General features: G+C 45.6%; 1 protein-coding gene across 3 annotated transcripts in view; it reads left to right on the top strand.

Moving 5' to 3' along the window:
• Positions 1–20,017, top strand: part of KIF16B (kinesin family member 16B) — a 294,681-nt gene that overhangs the window by 139,316 nt on the left and 135,348 nt on the right. For all 3 annotated transcript variants that reach the window (XM_052650604.1, XM_052650603.1, XM_052650602.1), the window contains 3 exons: positions 6,276–6,395; positions 7,434–7,485; positions 9,022–9,159. In XM_052650604.1, the coding sequence (XP_052506564.1) occupies positions 6,276–6,395; positions 7,434–7,485; positions 9,022–9,159 (310 nt within the window). The remainder of the gene's footprint in view (positions 1–6,275; positions 6,396–7,433; positions 7,486–9,021; positions 9,160–20,017) is intronic.

Below are 20,017 nucleotides of genomic sequence, written 5' to 3'. Positions count from 1 at the left end.
CTTTTCCTTCTGTTAAATTCAAATGAAATCACATACAGGTTTTTTTTTTTTTTTTAATTAAAAGCATCTATGCTAGAGGATAATTTTATTTTTAAGAGGAGTCTTCCCGTCTGCCTGACTCCCTCCCTCCTCCTCACATGTGAGCTGGCCAGGTTCTCTAAGCCCCCATCATGGCGCCCCCTTCTCTTCTGCTGCTATAGTCAGGTTTGCAGAAGTGAAGGCCATAGTCTGCTGTGTGGCAGTTCCGCACAATTCTCCTAGTTAGCGAAACACATGATTCTTCATAAACTGAATTTCCACCAGAAAAAGGCCTGCCTTTTAATTCTTGGCTAGCAGCAACAACAACAACAAAAACCATGTAAAACCACCAACTCTTTACAGTGCCAAATAATCAGCAGTGTGCTGAGTGACTGCTGGGTGCCTGGTGAGCCCTGCTTACCCCACGTACTCGGTGTGTGGAAACAGTTTCTGTCCCTCTGGAACTGTGAGTTCAGGTGGAAGAGACACATTGCTGGAGTTTTCCCAGTATTTCCCAGGCAAGACCTAGCTCTCAGGAAGGCTTCTCAAGAGGGAGAAACAGGCTTTCTTATTGACAAGTTTTTGTCTTGATTTTCACCTACTTTTTCGGTAAGACTGTTGTGTTTTGGCAGACACAGGGCTAGATATTAAGGATGTGGTTATGATGAAAACAGGGATAATTCCTGCTAAGTCTAATGAAGGCCTGTGGAGTCACATGGGACATGCCAGTGAGCAGGTCCTGTGGCCTCCCCCTGTAACCCCAGCAGCCTGTCTGCTCCTCACCTGAACCCCTGGTCACGCCAGAGGAGGCACTGCTGGGGGCAGGTTTTTTTTTGCTGTTTATTTAAAGATTTTTTTTTAAACAAATTTATTTTGGATGTGGGCCGTTTTAAAAGTCTTTATAAATTTGTTACGATATTGCTTCTGTTTTCTGTTTTGGTTTTCTGGCCACAAGGCGTGTGGGATCTTTGTTCCCTGACCAGGGATCAAACCTGGGCTCCCTGCCTTGGAAGTGTGGCTGCTTAACCACTGGGCCGCCAGGGAAGTCCCTGAACACAGGTGTTAGAGTCAGGGCTGAAGAAAATAATTTTGAACGTATTTTTGGAATTGTGATGAACTTCATGTTTAAGTGGACTCTATCTGCTTATATTTTTTGTCAGGCTATAGTTTCCTTTTTATTCAAACACTGGTTGCCAGAAGCTTTGCTTCAATACTGAATACGTGCAGCCACACGTCTTTGACCACATTCTCTCTTTGGGACCCTGTGTGCCTGGCGTTGGGAAAGGGATTGCCAGCTCTGCTCTGTTAAATATTCCATCTTATCAAAGAGGTGTTTCATCAATTATGTATAACAGTAGATACCACTCAATAAATATTTTATATGTGATAGATATTTTTGTCTGAAATTACTTTTTCACTCGAGCAATGATTTAAACCCTCGTTTTTAGTTTTATGAGGTGACACTTTTATAATATCATATAGTGACTGCAGCTTGAATGTCATAGAGCTTTAGGGCAGCATTAATCATAAATTCATCTGCCCCCACCCCTGATCCTCAGAGACTTTCTGTTAATTCAGGTGTTACCCCTTCCATGTGTGGAAGAAAATGTGTGTGTGTGTGTGTGTGTGAGTGTGAGTGAGAGAGTGTGCATGTGTGTGTGTGTGTGTGTGTGCGTGTGCTGGGGATGAGACAAGTAATGCTTTTGACCTAACGGCTCTGAAGTTATAAATTTCAAATGATTTTTAAAGTCTATGTACGAGACTTTAAGGAAGGAAAAAAAAAAAGTGCTTTTCAGTGGGTTAAAAAAAAACAAAAAAGAATGTTAAACTAAGCCGGGATGTATTCCAAGGAGTCTCTCTAGTGAGTGGAAGCTGTAAGAGTTTAAAATACACGCGCCCCCCCCCCCCCCGCCCCCGCCCCGCTCTCCTTTTGGGGTTATTGTGTACTTTGATGGAGAAGGGTAATACTCTGTCTGGACCTTTGAGGACAGCCTCTCTCCTTTTCACATGGACCTGGTGGCCGGGCACAGTCCATGTCCAGGAGCCACCTGCGCTGTGTGCAGCGTCGTCACAGTTCACAGCTACCAGGCCTTCCAGGGAGGACTTTGTTTTATGAAATGAGGCTGTATGATTAAATTCTCCACTGTAATATATATCTTTAGAAAAAAATAACAGACTTTCCACTTTATGGGCAAGAGGAAAGCATGACTTCAGTCGGAGAAGCAGGAGTTGGGGTCGGTATGTTGAGGGTTCATTTCAGCCAGGATTTGCAAGGGCCTTGGTGTGACGAATTGGGAAGACGAAGCCCCCAGCCTCTCAGCCTGATACTCTGGGCCTGGTGAGGGGGCCCGGCTGATAAGAGGAGTAATTGAAGAACAATGATATGCTTCATTTCCTTTTCTTGAATCTAAGTTATGCATTGGTCATTTCCTCTGCGTATCTATTTAATGGTTGTTAAATTAAATTGCTTTCTCTCAAGTGGTGATTTTTATGTGTTTTTTTTTTTTTAACCATCTTTTTTTTCCCACTCCGCTCTGTCACCCTCTGGCCTGACTCCAGCTCCGCACGCATGTGGTGGAGGCTCTGATGTAATATTTAAACCACACAGGATGTATTTATTCGATCCAGGGATGTGAGGAGTGCCAGCTCTGTTTCGGGCTGTGCTGGGCTTTAGAGTCCAGAACTAGAGTGTGCTTAGCATGTCTGGCTGCGTGAGGGGGTGAGGAAGGTGTTCACTCAGAGCACCTCTGCCCCTGAGCCCCCATCAGCAGCACGGGACTGCCTCCTCCACGGCTCCCGTCGGCCTGTGGTCACTGAGCCCGATGTCGTGCTCTGGGATGGGGTGCAGTCTCATCAGCCCAGCCGTATTTCCACCTTCACTCTTCTGGAGTCTGTCTGCTTTCCACCTGTGCCCATATGCCTGGGTTTCCAGTCTGCTGTCTCAGGGCAGATGGGCCTGCTGGTAAAGGGCCTCCCAGTCTCATCCCCGAGACCCTCCTGCCTGCATTTCTCTGAACTCTGAGTGTCTGCCCACTCACTCACTCATTTGACAGATCCTCATCGAGCAGCATCTCTGTGTCAGACATGAAATTAGGCGTTGGGTTACATTCTAGTCGGGAGACAAGGGATATGCTCTTCTTTAACATGCAGAGAGTGGTAACTGCTAAGGGAGAAACAACTCAGGGTAGGAGAGATTGGTGACTGCGGTCTTGGATGGGGTGGTGGGGAAGGAGGCTTTGGAGCAGAGCCCTGAGGAAGTGAGGGCCACGTTTCGTGTGCATTGAAGGCAGTCTTCTCTCCTGAGGCATATTTCATTCCCCAGGGGACATTTCTCGGTGTCTGGGGACATCTCACAGTCTTGGGGGAGGGATGTGTCTCACTGGCATCTGGAGGGCAGAGGCCAGGGACACTCCTAAGGATCCTGCAGTGGACAGGGCGGCCCTGCATGCGGAGAACCATCTGGTTCAAAATGTCAGGCTGCCAGGGTCGGGAAACCTAGTTGGGGAAGGGAAAGAGTAAACAAGAACAGAGGAAGCAGTGGCCACAAAAGCAGAAGGAACCCCCTTAGAAAACCCTGAGGTGGGAGAGGTTTGGAGAGCATCACAAAGCCGGGGTCCACGGAGAGGAGGGTGCTGGGGGCGCATGGCAGGAGGTCAGGGAGTGGTGAGGGCACACGGAGCTCTCTAGAACCTTGCAAAGATTTTGGCTCTCTCGGAGCAAAGGAGGCACGTAATTGACCCTTGCAGAGGAGGGGCCTGCCCTGACATCCCTCTGGCTGCAGAGGAGAGCGTGGGCCCTGGCTTGGGCATGGGCTGGAGCAGCCGGGATTACTGCGGCTGTCTTGCTGGAGGCTCTGGTGCTTGGGGCGAGGGAGCAGTGCGGTGCTGTGGTTTGTTGTTAGATTGGGCGCATATTTTGAAGCTAGAGTCAGTAATGAGTGTGAAGGGTTTAGAGAAAGACATGTGCAAAGGACAGCTTTTTTTTTTTAACTTTTTGTTTTGTATTGGGGTATAGCTAATTAACAATGTTGTGTTAGTTTCATGTGAACAACAAAGGGACTCAGCCATACACACACATGTGGACTCCCCTCCCATCCAGGCTGCCACATAACACTGAGCAGTGTCCCGTGTGCTGTGCAGTGGGTCCTCACTGGTTGTCCATATTACATGCAGCGGTGTGTAGTGTATGTGTAGTGTTAGTTACTCCCTAACTATCCCTTCTCCCTGTCCTTCTCCCTGGCAACCATAAGCTCCTTCTCTAAGTCTGTGAATCTTTATTTTATAAATGAGTTCATTTGTATCTTCTCTTTTTAGATTCTGCATATAAGGGATGTCATATGATATTGCTCCTTCTCTGTCTGGCTCACTTTACTTAATATAATATTTTCTAGAAACATCCATTGGAGAAGGAAATGGCAACCCACTCCATTGCCTGGAGAATCCCAAGGACGGGGGAGCCTGGTTGGCTGCTGTTTATGGGGTCGCACAGGGTCAGACATGACTGAAGTGACTTAGCAGCAGCAGCAGATCCATCCATGTTGCTGCAGATGGCATGATTTCATTCTTCTTAATGACTGATTAATAGTCCGTGATATGTGTATCACATCTCCATAACCCATTCCTCTGTCAGTGGACATTCAGTTGCTTCCATGTCTTGGCTGTTCTAAACAGTAGGACAGCCTAGTTTTTGGTCCAAGCAGCTGTAAGGAAGATTGGCATTTACTGAGAAGGGCTGTTGTGCAGGTGTGGCAGGCAGTGGGAATCAAGGATTGAACTTTCAAGGTGTTAAGTTTGAGCTGCCTGCTTGGCGTTGCCACAGGTATATTGAGGCAGGGGGATTTGTACACGAGGGTGGAGTTTTAAGGGAGAGGTCTGCCTTCCTTCCCCTTAATTTGAGATTTGATCATCATAGCATGCAGTTGAGCTCTCTGTGTCTGTAGATTCTACATCCATGGATTCAACCCACCACTGATGGAAAATGTTTTGGGGAAAAAAACTTCAGATAGTTCCCCAAGATAAAGACTTGAACTTGCCTTGCTCCAGCAAATATTTGCATAGCATTTTCACTATGTTTGCAATGACTTGTGTAGCATTTACATTGTATTAGGTATTATAAGTAATCTAAAGATGACTTAAAGTATAAGGGAGGATGTGTGTAGAATATATGCAAATCATCTCTTATGATGCTCATGAGAGACATGAGCATCCTTGGATCTTGGTATCCTAGGAGGTCCTGGAACCAACCCCCTATAGGATATACAGGGATGACTGTGTAGATTGCTAGTAAATTCAGGAGACTGTCGAGTCCCTGGGATCAAAGACTCCATGGAACGGGAGAGTGTCAGAGGGAGGAAGTGGAAGACCACAAGGAGGGAAGTCTTTGGAGGTGGTTTCCTCTGAAGGGGAAAAGAGAGAAGTTGGTGGTAGCTGCAGGGTGATGCAGGGCCAAGGGAGGTGGTGGCGGTGCTTGGTGGGAGCCCTGCAGGTGGGGGTGGTCAGTGGGTAGAAGGTGCTGCAGGGCACCGAGGGTTAGCTGCCTCTGGTCCATGGGAGATAATGCACAGGAAGGGGCTGACACGCAGAGTGGGACCCTCGTCACCGGCAACAAGAACCAACGAATCAGGAGACATCTAGGAATTAAGTGAAGTAAAGGTTCTGAAGAGGGGGAAAGATTACCTTGTAGTCGACTGGTCCCAGACCCCCTCCTCGGGAAGGCAAGATGTGAGCTTAGCTTCGTGTGAGTGTGTGTGCATTTATAACATATGTATATGAACCTTTATCTGGCAATAAATGTAATTCATTTTATATTGAGCTTTTTATATGTTCCAAGCTCGCTTTGCCCACCATATGCCAGGATTTCAGCACGAAGTTTATGATCCTTTTTTCTTGCAGTTTTTTTCGTGAGCAATGAAAACATCGCTCATTTTTAACACTTCCGTGCTCATGCTCGAGCTCAGTCAGTCTGACTTTTTGCGACCCTGTGGACTGTAGCCTGCCAGGCTCCTCTGTCCATGGGACTTCCTAGGCAAGAATACCGGAGTGGAAAAGAAAAGAATACTGGAATGGGTTGCCATCGCTTTCTCTAGGGGATCGTCCCCACCCAGGGGTCGAACCCCTGTCTCCTTCTGCTGTTATACTGCAGGTGGATTCTTTACCACGGACCCAGTGAAGAAACCCGTGTTAAGTCCAACAAGCACCCAACAGGAAGCTCTCTGTTCCCAAAGTAACCTCTTCCTTTTCTTTCCCTCCTAATTCCAGGAACAGACTCTGGCCCTAAGGAAGGAAGGGATTGGGGTTGTTTTGGACTCCGAGCTGCCCCATCTGATCGGCATCTATGACGACCTTCTGAGCACTGGCATGATCCTGTACCACCTGAAGGTAGAAACTGCTTACCTGGAACATTCCCAGTTTGGTTGCAGCTTTCCCTCGGACACGGGCAAGGTTTAGTGTAATACTCCGTGTCCATGAACACGCTGTGATGGTGAAGAATGTGCAACAAATCCTCGAGCTCTTCGGGGATTTTCAGCAGTTCATTGGGATTCTCTGGCATTAGAAATTCCTGTTCTGTGTAATCCTAAAGGTAAATGAAGATCCGTTCCCTTTGCCTTCTGATTTGTAGAACCAGTAAGAGGGAGGTAAGGAACAAAAAGACAGACTTAGGAAGAAGAGCTCCCAGCACCTAAACTGCAATTGCTTGTATGTACAGTTTTCTGGTCCCTCAGGTTAACTATGAAGTTGTGTCTGAAAGTCGCTCAGTCACGTCCGACTCGTTGCAACCCCTTGGACTGTAGCCCGCCAGGCTCCTCTGTCCATGGGATTTTTCAGGCAAGAATACTGGAGTGGGTTGCCATTTCCTTCTCCAGTGGATCTTCCTGACCCAGGGGTCGAACCAGGGCCCCCTGTGCTGCAGGCAGATTCTTGAACCACCAGGTCCCACCTACATGATTGGGCCTGCTCCCAAACAGAGTAGCCCTTTCACGAGATAAGAATTTCCTTATCCGCATTAGCGGTGGGCTCTGTAACCTTGACTTCAGTATCTTTTCTCTGATCCATGACTTACAATGGGAAGAGTATCATACTGTGTTTTGCGGGCTCCCCTAAACTGTATGTTTAGACACAAAGAAACCCCTGGCCGCTGGAGGAGAGACTTGTTGGAAAGGATTGGGAACAGCCGTGGGATTGCAGTCACGGGCAGGTTACTGGTGCCGAAACAGGCCAGCCTTGCTGAGCCCTGAGCCTCAGGAGTCCTGTGTCCTTTTCCGGACACCATGCACTGTGGTTACGGAGCCTCGGGGGACTCTGCCTAGACCAGAGCTCGCCCACCTGGCAGCAGGTTTCTGGGGCTTCCATGAAAGAGGGAGAAGAGACCATTCTTCATGTTCTTCCTGATAAATTTTGCTTGGCTTTTCTCCCTAGGAAGGTCAGACATATGTCGGCAGAGAAGATGCTTCGACAGAACAAGATATCGGTGAGAATCTTTATCAACTTCCTCTCCCCAGTGGTTTTTAAGAAATCATTTAATGAACTTGCTTTTGAATGACTGACTTTGAAGTAATTATAAAAAAGAAAACATTTCAAATGCAGCATTGATCAGAATGTGTGTTTCCATAATTTTGAACTCAGCTCGAATGACCAACGCTTAGTGAATAGAATGGAATAGCATGGAGCTGCGAATCCTCTCCCGATGCCCCACAGGCCTTCGGTCCTCAGCCTAGTCTTTCAAGTGAGCTGCTCTTCAAACCACCCGGCTCTTGTCGCAGTGGAGATACACGGACAGGTGCAGATAAAAGATATAAGATCCTTTAACGGGAAATCCTTCGCACACAGGCGAGGACAGAAAGTAGGATACACACATGCCCAGCATTCACACACACACAGCAGCATTTCCTGGCTTTTCCCAGTCTCTGTGAGGCACCCGGCTAACCAGGGCTTTAACCCCTGAGCCCAGTGAGGTCCTGGCAGGCTTTATAGCGTAAATTAGAGCGTGCATGTGGTGATAGTGGACTGTGTGTCTGTCTGTGTGGTGGAGGGGCCAAGGTGGGGATTGGCAGGGGAAGAATTGTATCTTTTCAGCTGGCTTTTAGAAATGCTGGCAATGAACTTGCTTTCTTGCCCAGTGTAAGCTATTAATCAAGTCCACGCGTATTTATTGTTTATCGTGAACTTGGGAGAGCTGGAAACCAGTTCCTGGAAGTCTCTGGGTGAAACTAAGCATCAGGCCTCTTCTCATCGTTAAGTTATGTGTTGACCTTAGGGTTTGTTGTACGTGATGCTAAGTGCCCAGCACACGTGTTTTCTGTGAACAGGAAAGCTCTGTTCAGAGTGCAGGTCTGTGGAGCAAAGTGGAAGCTGTTTGGTTTGTGCTTCTGAGCAGCTGGCCAGGAACTACGCCTGAAATTGTGTAGGTTTTTGTGACCAGGGTTCGTGTCTGTGCCTGACCACATGTCACAAGGAGGGTGGTCAGGTGGGAGTAGGTAGCCCTTGACAGCCACACTCAATGAGAGGTCTGTGGAGGTCAAGTTCACCTCAGGACTTCTGGAGACTTCTTGGGTGTCCCAAGATTCATGCCCTCCGATGTTCATCTTTCACCTTTGGTCTGTGCTCCTGGACTGCAGTGTCAGTAAGAGTGGAGGTCACAGTAAGTAAGTCCTTGAACCTTGGGGCCATCTGTCCCTTCCATTTTACTGGGACCTTCAGGTAACTGGAGGAGGAAGTTCATTCAGACTCAAGCAAAGCGTGTCAGCGGTGATCAGCTAAGTCACGTTACTCAGCTGTTTTTTTTTTTTCCTGAAGATGAAATCCTTCGTTTCAGGTGATGTCCAGACCCACTGAGTGACATGCAAGAGCTGGCTCTGTCAGTTGGTGCTGTGCATTCCTGAAGTTCAGTTTTCTCACTGAACATAAGTGTTCCCCTCACAGTTCAAACTGAGAAAAGAAGTGAAGGTTGGGAGCCGTGGCGCCAGGCACCGACGGACACGCTTTCCCCCTTTGTCTCCCACCTCAGTTCTTCGCGGCCTCGGCTTGCAGAGCGAACACTGCATCTTCGAGAGCGTTGGGGGGTCGGTGACTCTCATCCCCCTGCGCGGGTCCCAGTGCTCTGTGAACGGCGTTCAGATCCTGGAGGCCACACACCTCAACCAAGGTATTGGCGTTTGGTTCTCAGTCCTCTGTACATGTCTTTTCTTAAAAACAAGTTGGCTAGGTAATGGGGAATGTGTGAATCCTAGGACTAATTACTGTTCAGGTATAAAAAGGATGAAGGCTTCATTAGACTCTTTTCTGTTTTGCTGGGGTATTTCTTTATAAAATGCCCGTCGTCTTGTTGAGTTAAACTTCGGTGTTGTGGCTTGAAAGTTACTGTTGCTATGGAACTATGACTTTAAAGGAATTTACTAAGTTAAGAAAAGTGCCCTTCAGGTGCAAGTCCTTAACACAGTGGCTTCTTTTAATAATTTTATTACCTAATTTATATTATTTTTATGACCAATTATAACTATAACATGCAGGATCGTGTATAAAATATTTTTTTATTTTGAAGTAATTTCTATATTACAGAAAGTTTGCAAGGACTTTTTCAGGTCATCTGAGAGTTAATTGCTCAGCGTCCCTGAGTACTTCAGTGTGTTTCCTTCAAGCAGTGGTGTTCTTGTACATAATTACAATGAAGCCATCCAAACTGAGGAAGTAACAGGAGCGTTCCCACCACCTGATTTCAGACACCCTTTGAACTTGGCTGTTTGTCCCAACAGCGTCTGTTACTCAGTTGCCACGTCTCTGTAGTCTCCTTCAGTCTGGACATGTTCCTGGGTCTTTCCTTGACTTTTATAACTATGGCAGTTTTGGAAACTGCAGGTCAGATACGCTGTTGACTGTCCTGCATAAATGTAGAATTTATCTGATGGTTCCTTGTGAGTTGACTACTATCATTTTTTGACAGGAGCGTCAGAGAAACGATGCTGCACTTTTCTCACATCTTGTTACCTGATTTTTACCTGTCGCGTCACTGAGGGTATTCACGTTGATCATTTAATTAAGGAGCAGGATGCTAGGCTTCTTCGCTGTGAAGTTACTCTTTCCCCCCTTTCTAGTTAGTAAGGATATCGGGAAGGTACTTCAGAATCATAAATATTCTGTTCTTTGTCCTATTTTCACCCTCTGGTTTTGAAATCAGTTGGGGTTTTTTGAGGAGGGGACATGGTCGGATTTAATTTTTATTCTGATGGCTGCCAAGTGCTGATTTTCTTCTTTCTACACTTATCAGTTGGCTTTTTACTGTAAGAAAGAACGTTTTTTTATTGCTATTTATTTATTTGTTCATTTATTTAAATCAGCAAGGTTACATGTGTTGCTATTTTATTGGTAAGTTTGGTCATTTTCTATTATTGCTAATTTTGATGCTCAGATTGTCCTGGATTTGGGAATTCTTTCAAGTTGTTTTTTTTTTGTTGTTCTTTTGGTTTGTCCCTATTGTCTGTGATTACTTCCTTCCTTTCTGACAGATGAGGTATTCCAGGCTCATCTTTTACTTTTCTGGAATCAGCCAGTTCTGCTTCCTTTTAGTGGAGAGTGGGATTTAAAAACCAAGATCTGGGCCCTTGATGTGCTCATTGCTCATTGAAGTGTTGCTGCTCACATCAGAGTTAGGAAAAATGTGTGTGTGTGTGTGTATAACATATACAACTATACTTCTGTATCTGTTTATATTGATACATTGAAATATCTGTATTTCAGTACCTGTATTTGTAACCAGGAGTTCATGCCAATACCTCTAATTCCAACCCAGCACCATAGAATTCTTTCTAGTTTTCTTATTTGTAGCCCCTTTTTTTGGCGGTGATGAACTGGACTCCCGTTCTGTAACCAGCACCCCGTCACTTCTGCCCTCTCCTCATTCTAGGACCCTCCTCTTCTTGCTCAGGCTGTGACGCCCCACGCTGGGCCACCAGTGCACTCGCCCTTCTAGGGCAGACACACCTTCCTCACCTCACGCCGAAACGGCCTTCCTTTCCCAGTCTGATGCTTGCTTTGTCCGGCCCTGTCTAATGGCTTTTGCACTGAACTTTGCAAGAAGGAGAGGAAGAAAGATGTCGACATTATTGTTAGGTAAAAGACGACCAGGACACCAAAAAGTGTCTGACAGGCTTTAATGGCGAAGCGCTAATGGGTGGGGTTCCTGGACCCGAACGAGGCTGGTCGAGGAAGTCCGCGCCCGGACCATGTTGGGGCGTGGTTTATATACCTTTGTTGTGAGGGATGGTCTGGCAAGATCGCCAAAAAAGGTACGGTTAGTAGATGGGGTTCGGATAGGTCGTTAGGTCGAGGTGTTGTGGGCTGATAGGTCCTTTGCGCGGCCGGGGTGGGGATGGTTTTAGCTGGCGAAGTGTGCCTCGGGATCTGGGAGGATCCTTCCGTGAGGGACTTTCCTGCCCGCGGGAGAGAGGCAGCCCATCATGGCCCCTGGGGTCCGGCCTTACAATTATATCTTAAGCTCTTTTTGGTATATTATACGTAGTTTTTATAGTTTTTCATGCTTACATACTATAATGTGTCTGTGATATAGGAATTGTACAGATGGGGTCTGGAAAGCATGTAGTTTTATCGGTGTTAGTGAAGTTATACAAGAAGTCAGTTGCAAGGAGTTATCTGAGAAACAAAGGGCATGGAGCATGGACAAAGGTGATCATGCTTTCTTAGGAGGTACATAGAGTCCATTGCAGACATTCTAAAGCCAGCTGATGGAGCACCCGCCCATGGACCATCTCCAAATCATCCACCCATTCATCTAGCCATTGATGTCTCCATCACTTTTCACTCTCAGTATTTTTCAGTTTCAAGGTTAATTGAGCTTGGGAGATAGTTGGTGCCCTGGAACTGGCCAGGAAGGCCCAGGGTCAGCAGGAGTAGGTGACCAGCCCAAACAGAGGATGCAGTGAGATCCTGGTGATCATCACCAAAGCAGCGTTCCCTGCTCTTTTGCAGCCAGGACAACGGCCCTGGCAATAAGGGCAGCAGTGCTTGCCAGTCAGCGCTGTTAATCGTGGTGAGAAGCTGTCTCTGCCCTGGGCCCAGAAAGTCACCATAACTGGCTGGCAGACAAGACGTCACCATGTAAGGCTCTTCAGTGGCAGCCCCTGCGTGGGAACACACAGGCCCTCGTGTGAACAGCAGGGCTAACTAGAGGGCACGCAGCTGACAGATGACCCTGCAAATGAATTCTGTAACTGGATCTGGACCACAGCCAGACCACCTGGCTGTCCTCTGTCACGGCCTCAGGACCTCAGGTGAGGGTCCTGCTGCTGTTGCTTCAGGCAGCAGGGTGGTGCAGGGGTCATGATGAGAGGCGAGGGCTGTGTCTCCATGTCCAGCAGAGACCTCTGTGCTGGCTGCGTCTCCCTCAGTTAGGTCAGAGGGAGGTGCCCTTGTGACGATGACTGTGTTTACTGTTACAGAATTTTATAAGCAACTTGTACTGGTTTTCAATATCCTTGTTAATGCATGAGTACAATTCTGGAATCATTTTGAAATATCTCATGCTTCTGAGGTTCACTGGTGTATAAAGTGTAGATCTAATTTAATTTTTCCCCACATTGGTATACCATTAGCATAAACCTTCCCACCACCTCCCTTTGAAGAAACTTAGTTTACCAAAAATAAAAAGTCATGTCTATTTCTTGGCTCTCTACTTTGTTCCAGGACTCTGTGTTTCTACTTTTGTGCCTTTATCACACAGTTTTAATGCTTAATGTGTTATGTTGCTGTTGTTATCCAGTTGCTAAGCTGTGTCCAACTCTTTGTGACCCCATGGACTGCAGCATGCCAGGCTTCCCTGTCTTCCACTATCTCTCAGAGTTTGCTCAAATGCATGTTCATTGAGTTGGGGGTGCTATCTAACCATCTCATCCTCAGCCGCCCCGTCTCCTCCTGCCCTCAATCTTTCCCAGCATCAGGGTCTTCTCAGATGAGTCAGCTCTTTGCATCAGGTGGCCAAAGTATTGGAGTTTCAGCTTCATCATCAGTCCTAGAATACTTATATTATAATATGCTATAATGTCTGTTTTTATCTGGGTAGTTTTTCTGCTATTCATGCCTCTGAATTTTTTCAAAGAAATTTTAGAACTGTTTTGTTGTACTAAAATGTCCTTTGAGAAGTTAAGATTCTCATTTCATTCGGTTTGCTCACATTAAAAAAAAAAATGTATTTCCATCTTGACACTTGGGTTTATTCACTATGCCTCTTCTCATATTTGAATTTTCATCTATTTTCTCCAATAAAACTTGGAAGATTTTTAATTTATGTACTTGTTGAACTGTGTTTATTCATGTATACAAAATTCTGAACGTAGCTGTATACGTTAACTGCTCAAAAGCAGACGGGAAAAAACCCTTTCTTATATTCATTCTGCAATCATCTGTTTTGATCATTTTGGGCACAGAGGAAGGTATTGACTTAAAACTGGGTGGAAAGGAGGCCCGCAGAATCCCGCTGTCTGGCGCATTGTTCTTGCAGATGCAGCCTGGTGTGCTTGTGGGATCACTCTCAGGGAGTTAGAGAAGGGGCTATAGTTGGGGTTGGTTTGGGGACATTCTTTAGCGTGAGCAGTGCTTGAGTACAGACGGCCCACGGGTGTCAGTGTCAGCTGCTGGATCTACCTGGCTCTGCGTCCGGCCATCAGGCGGTCTCCTCCTGTGCATTCGCTGCCCCAGCCGTGTTTCCCTGGAGCTTCTAGAACTCACAGCACCCGCAGTCCTGGCCACTGGCTGCTGAGAAGGCTGCTGAGGGGATTCCAGTGCCCACCTGCCGTGTTACGGGTTAGTCTCTTGTGGATTTTCCTGGAAGCTGACTGTTATGTGTAGTGATGTTTTTGTGAGAAAATGATTCCAGAATTCTAAACAGCATACTGAAAAGGGGACTTTTTAGAGCATATCTTGTTTCATATGTGAACAGCCTAAAATTTAGTATTCAGTATTGGAGTTGTCTTCCCATCATCCTGTAAGAATTGCTAGCCTATTCACTTAGGTCATGGAAATGGCTTATAATTCCATTGTTATTGTTCGGTCATTAAGTCATGCCCAGCTCTTTGTGACCCCATGGACCAGAGCACGCCAAGTTGCCAAGTGTGCTCACATTCTCGTCCATTGAGTCCGGGATGCTATCTGATAGCGTTATTCCTTCATCATCCCGTTGCCGTCTGTTTATGTAGTGATGATTATGTCTCTGGTTCTCTTGTGGAATGGAGCTTGGAAGGTAAATAATAAATGTGTCTCCTGTGCAGTGTTTTCATTAAGTGGTTTTTAAATCTTAAAACTTATAAAGTCCATCTGAGAAATATGCATATTCGAGTTTTAGGAATGGCTAGAACTAACTTTTCGAACTTCATATTGAAGCTATGACTTGTCCTAGGAGAGTAGGAGTCCTAATTGGCATTCAGGGTTAACCTGAATTGTCAGGATAATCTTCCCCTTCAGGGCACTCTTAATTGTTTTATTACCTTGGTGGCATGGTTTTCAGACCTGATGGGCTGAGTTCCTCTGGAATTCTACTGTGTTGCTCAGCAGCTTTCTCAGTGTGGATGTCAATGAAATTGACAGAAAAATGCTACAGCATTAAAACACAGTGCATTGAATATAAATGCCACAGTAGGTCTTAGGGCAGAGAAATGTAAGCCAACTTTATGTTTCAGGGCATTACGGAAGAGAGGTAAAATGGTAACTTAAAAAAAAAAAAAAACCTGCACACTTTAAGACTGTAAGATCCCTTCAAGGGAAAAACGTGTATTTTTCTTCGGAAAATTAAGGGTTAGAATTCTCCATGTAAATTTTCTTCAATTTTTTTTTTTTTTTGAAGATTACTAAAGTAAGAACTGGAACATGTTTTTTAAACAGAGAAAATATGATATATTGTTTGTGGTTACAAAATGTAGCAAAAATAAAAAGATGAACGAGACACATGCCTACTTCTTCAAAAATTTTGTTGAAGTATAGTTAACTTACACTATTGTGTCTAATTTCTGCTATACAGCAAAGTGACTCAGTTATACATATGTATTCTTTTACATATTCTCTTCCATTATGGTTTGTCACAGGATATTAAATATAGTTCTCTGTGCTATACAGTTGGGCCTTGTTATTTATCCATTCAATAATCCCAGACTCCCACGCCATCCCTTCTTTACTCCCCTCTCCCTTGGCAACCACAAGTCTGTTCTTTATGCCGTGAGTCTGTTTCCGTTTCATACATATGTTCATTTGTATAGTATTTTGGATTCTACCTCCAAGTGATATCATACGGCATTTGTTTTCCTCTAGGTCCATCCATGTTACTGCAAATAGCATTATTTCATTCTTTTTAATGGCCGAGTGATATTCCATTTTATGTAGGTACCGCATCTCTGTTTATCTGTTCACCTGCCGATGGATATTTAGATTGCTTCCACGTGCTGGTTATTGTAACTGGTGCTGCTATGAACGTTGGGTGCCTGTATCTTTTAGAATTGTGGCTTTGTCTGGACACATGCCTATTTTAGAATAGTGCTAATCTTTGGAGAAAAGTGGGGAGGGGCTTAATCAGGCAGGAATTCAGGAGGATGTTCAGCTATAAGATTTTATTTTTAAAGGAAAAGAAAAAACCAAACTCCTCAAAAGGTATATGCACTTTATTAAAACCTAATAATAACGAGGACATAGATTAAAAACAGCAGGGTATTCATACTCCAAAAATGACCTTGGCTTTTACTCATGAAGCCATTTTTTAAAAAATTAAAAAAAATTTTTTCATGAGACTATTTTTACGTAAAGGTATCAAGAACAGAGACTGCAGATATTAAAATATAACATGATTTAACTGTGTTAACTCTGCGTTTGACTGGATTTCTGGTTCACTAGCAGCTTCCTATCTTTATATTGTTGGGCTTCCCTTGTAACTCAGTTGGTAAAGAATCTGCCGACAATGCAGGAGACCCGGGTTCGATTTCTGGGTTGGGAAGGTCCCCTGGAGAAGGAAATGGCAACCCACTCCAGTATTCTTGCCTGGAGAATCCCATGGACTGTAGCCTGCCAGGCTCTTCTGTCCATGGGGTTGCAAGAGTCGGACACGACTTAGTGTCTAAACCACCACCACCAGTATATTGCTGGTGCTTGCATGCTCAGTCACTCAATTGTGTCCAACTCTCTGTGACTCTGTGGACTGTAGCCTGCCAGGCTCCTCTGTCCATGAGATTTCCCAGGCAAGAATACTGTAGGATGTTGCCATTTTCTTCTCCAGGGCATCTTCTCAACTTAGGGGTTGATCACACGTCTCCTACGTTGCAGGCAGATTCTGTATTACCGAGCCACGTGGGAAGCCCCAGTAAATATTGCGGATACTTGGTATTTAAATGTCTCTTTCATCAGTATATTAGTAGTCATTTGGAAATGTGCTGGTTAGGCTGTGCCATTAGAGAGCACACCATGTAGCAATCCCCATTTCCTTACAAAAATCGCGTAAGACACTTGTGAATGTCAACTGATAGGAGATTTATCTGTGTTTAGCAGATTGTTGCCATGGCGAGGGAAATTTTTTTACCTGTATCAGTCAACTGCCTTAACTTCATTCAGATTGCGTCAATAGTAGTTCCTCTGCCTTAATTATCTGATCGGTTCAGTTCAGTTCAGTTGCTCAGTTGTGTCCGACTCTTTGCGACCCCATGAATCGCAGCACGCCAGGCCTCCCTGTCCATCACCAACTCCCGGAGTTCACTCAGACTCACGTCCATCGAGTCAGTGATGCCATCCAGCCATCTCATCCTCTGTCGTCCCCTTCTCCTCCTGCCCCCAATCCCTCCCAGCATCAGAGTCTTTTCCAATGAGTCAACTCTTCGCATGAGCCTTAATTATAGGAATGTTTTAATCTGGTAAAGTCATTAGAAAGAAAAGTATTTGCTAATACTCTGAAAAGTAACTGTGGTGACATGTATATTGTATATGTCTAGAACGCTGCACCTGAAGCTTTTCGCCTCTTTCTTGGGTCCTTCTAGGGACAGTGGTAGGATTTGCAGCGTTGCATCGACCCTTGCTCTTCAATGGATGTGTTCTATGAGGTGTAGTTTCCCTCACTCCCATGATTCCATAGAAAGAGGGGGCCTGTGCCAGAGAATGCGTTGACTCAGATGTCTAATCCCTGGGCCTTGAGTTGTGTTTGATAGAGTCTCAGACCTTAGTCTTTTTTTCTTCCATTTTTTCATATGTTTAATATGAAATGTACAAAAAACAGATGAGGTATCATTAAAAATGTATTTCAACATTTGTCCTATAATTTCTAGGCACTATTCTTTCTTATTTTAATTATTTTTTTCTTTTTAGTCCAGTATGTATATATTAAAGGTGATAGTCACTAAACGTAATGAATTTTCCATTCAACATCAGTGGACTCCACTGGTCTTGCTGGTTTGTCAGAGCCATTGCACGCTCACCTCTCCCGTGAGCAGTGCTGCAGCAAGTCCGTCCGGGGACTTCACCCTTTGGTGCATTTGAATGCGCCATGCTTCAGCGCCAGAATGTACTTGTGTGTATTCCAGCTCTTGGAGGGAGCAGGTGGAGTGGCGCTCAGGAGCCTTGATAGCATGCTCATCTGCTGAAAGGCTGCTGTGAATTGTTCAGTGACAAAGTACAAAAGAATTTTAGTGCAGCTAGAAAAGGAGATGAATTTTCGAGCAGTTTAGCCAAGCTGTCTGGAGAACAGAAGAGACCTTCCGCACTTCACAGAAAGCCAGCAGATCACACTGTCTCATCTCCCCTTCAACTCCCTTGCTCTGGCCCTTAAGCTGGCATTAGATGTCTTCCTCTAATTGGAGATCCGCAAAGCCGACACCTGTCACTTGCACGTGTATGCTTCCTTCAGCAGAGACTGTTGAGCGTCAGAGGCCTAACTGTTCTTAAAGACTATACCCAAAGCCAGCGGCTCTTAGTGTGTCCCCAGATCAGCACAGTCGGCATTACCTGGGAGCCTTTCAAAATGCAGTTTCCTAGCCCCATCCCTGACCCACCCAATCAGGACATCTGGGGACGGGCCCAGCAATCTAGATTCTTTTGACCCCACAAGTCCTTCAGGTGACTCCGATGCACACTCTAGTATGAAGACCGAGGGTAACCACACATTCCTGCCCCAGGCTTTGGCCCAGGAGACAACCGTTTGTCAGTTCCTTTAAACCCTTCTCTTCTCTTGTCTGAATCATTACATTTATTGTTCGTGATCGCTCACAACTGAGGCGGAGGGTGCTGCTCCACGTTGGGCAGAACCAAAACTTGCCCTCTAGAGCAGCTTCAGACCGATGAGAAAGACATTTACCCAAAGCTGAGTTCCGAAATGAATGAATTTGTCATAATGGTCCTTGGTGAAAAGTGACTTAGATAGACTTGGGCCAAAGTGACTAGTGAAGAGTTACCTAAAGGCTGGAGAGTGGGTGAGGTGGGGGGCAGAGGAGCAGGAGAACAAGCAGCCGCGCCTGCGGAGTCTTGGCAGGTTTGGAGCACTCCCGGTTTGGCAGGGAGTAACACACCATCCCAGGCTGGTGGCATGGGTTTTCTGCAGAAGGTGCTCACCAGTCAGGGGAACAAGAACGTATTCATGGAGGTGAAGGACAGCCCAGTTTTTATGTAGTCCAGAGGAGGCTTGAGGGTGAGCCGTAAAGAAAAGGAGTTGATGCAGTTAGGAGACTGTCCGTGTTTAGGGAGAGGGGAGAAGGGGGCATTTTGGAAGGAAGGCTAGAATGTGGACAGCTTGGTGGGTGTTGGAAGCAAGAGCTGAATAGTTGAGATTGTTACTGACAGACTAAGCTGTATTGCTGGTAACAGAGAGTATGACCTACTAGGTATGAATGGAAAGAAAATGACAGTCAGCCCTCTGTATGTGGTTTTGCATCCCAGTGAATCCAGCCAACAACTGCAGATTAAAACTATTCAGGGAAAAAGTTCCAGAAAGCAAAACTTGAAATTTTCCATGCTCTGGGAGTTATTTACATATCATTTACATTGTATTTACAACTATTTACATAGCATTTACATTCTGTTAGATACTCTAAGTAAGCTGGAGTAATTTAAAGTGTACAGGAGGCTGTCAGTAGGTATATGCAGGTACTAGGCCCTTCTGCATAAGGGACTTGAGCGTCCCGGACACTGGTCTCCCTGGGGTGGGAGGAGGCGGTGTTCTGGATAGTGAAGGGCCACTGTGCTGAGAGTTTGACCACTTAGTGTCCTGTCTTCCATTCAGTGCTGCAGAATCGAATATTTTATTGTCTACTGTATCTCCCCCGAGGTTTTAAGAGGAAAAGTTTCATCTCCCACTCACCCCACACCCACGCACATGCCACTGAAGATTGCTTTGGCAGGGATGGCACTGGCACATCTTGAAATTTTATAAAGCTTCACACTGAACCTGTGTACACAGTTGGAGCAAATGATCGTTGTCGATTATTTGGCTAGAAATCTCTATAATGAAGACCGAAAATCAGTTTTCTTTATTCTCCAGAGTCCCAGAATCTAATTTGCAATTTTCACTTCACCAAAAGTGAACAGGGGGCTTCCCTGATAGCTCAGTTGGTAAAGTATCCGCCTGCAATGCAGGAAACCCTGGGTCAGGAAGATCCCTAGAGAAGGGATGGGCCACCCACTCCAGTGTTCTTGGGCTTGCTTTGTGGCTCAGCTGGTAAAGAATCCGCCTGCAATGTGGGAGACGTGGGTTTGATCCCTGGGTTGGGAAGATCCTCTGGAGAAGGGAAAGGCTACCCACTCCAGTATTCTGGTGTGGAGAATTCCCTGGACAGTCCATGAGGTCACAAAGAGTCTGACACAACTGAGACGAAGTGAAAAAAGATAAAGTAAAAAAGTGGTTCATCTACAGCAGGAAGTTGCAAATCCACATTTGAGTATAAACATTGAAAAGGAGAGTACAGGGCCCAGGTGGCTTTTTGGTAAGGTGTCACATGCATTTACATCCTTCACAGATGCTAATGGGCCGTCTGATGACA

Source organism: Budorcas taxicolor, chromosome 13, assembly GCF_023091745.1.
Source record: "Budorcas taxicolor isolate Tak-1 chromosome 13, Takin1.1, whole genome shotgun sequence".
Classification (NCBI taxonomy): domain Eukaryota; kingdom Metazoa; phylum Chordata; class Mammalia; order Artiodactyla; family Bovidae; genus Budorcas; species Budorcas taxicolor.
The sequence above is the reverse complement of the archived record's forward strand: the minus strand, read 5'-3'. Positions and strand labels throughout refer to the sequence as shown.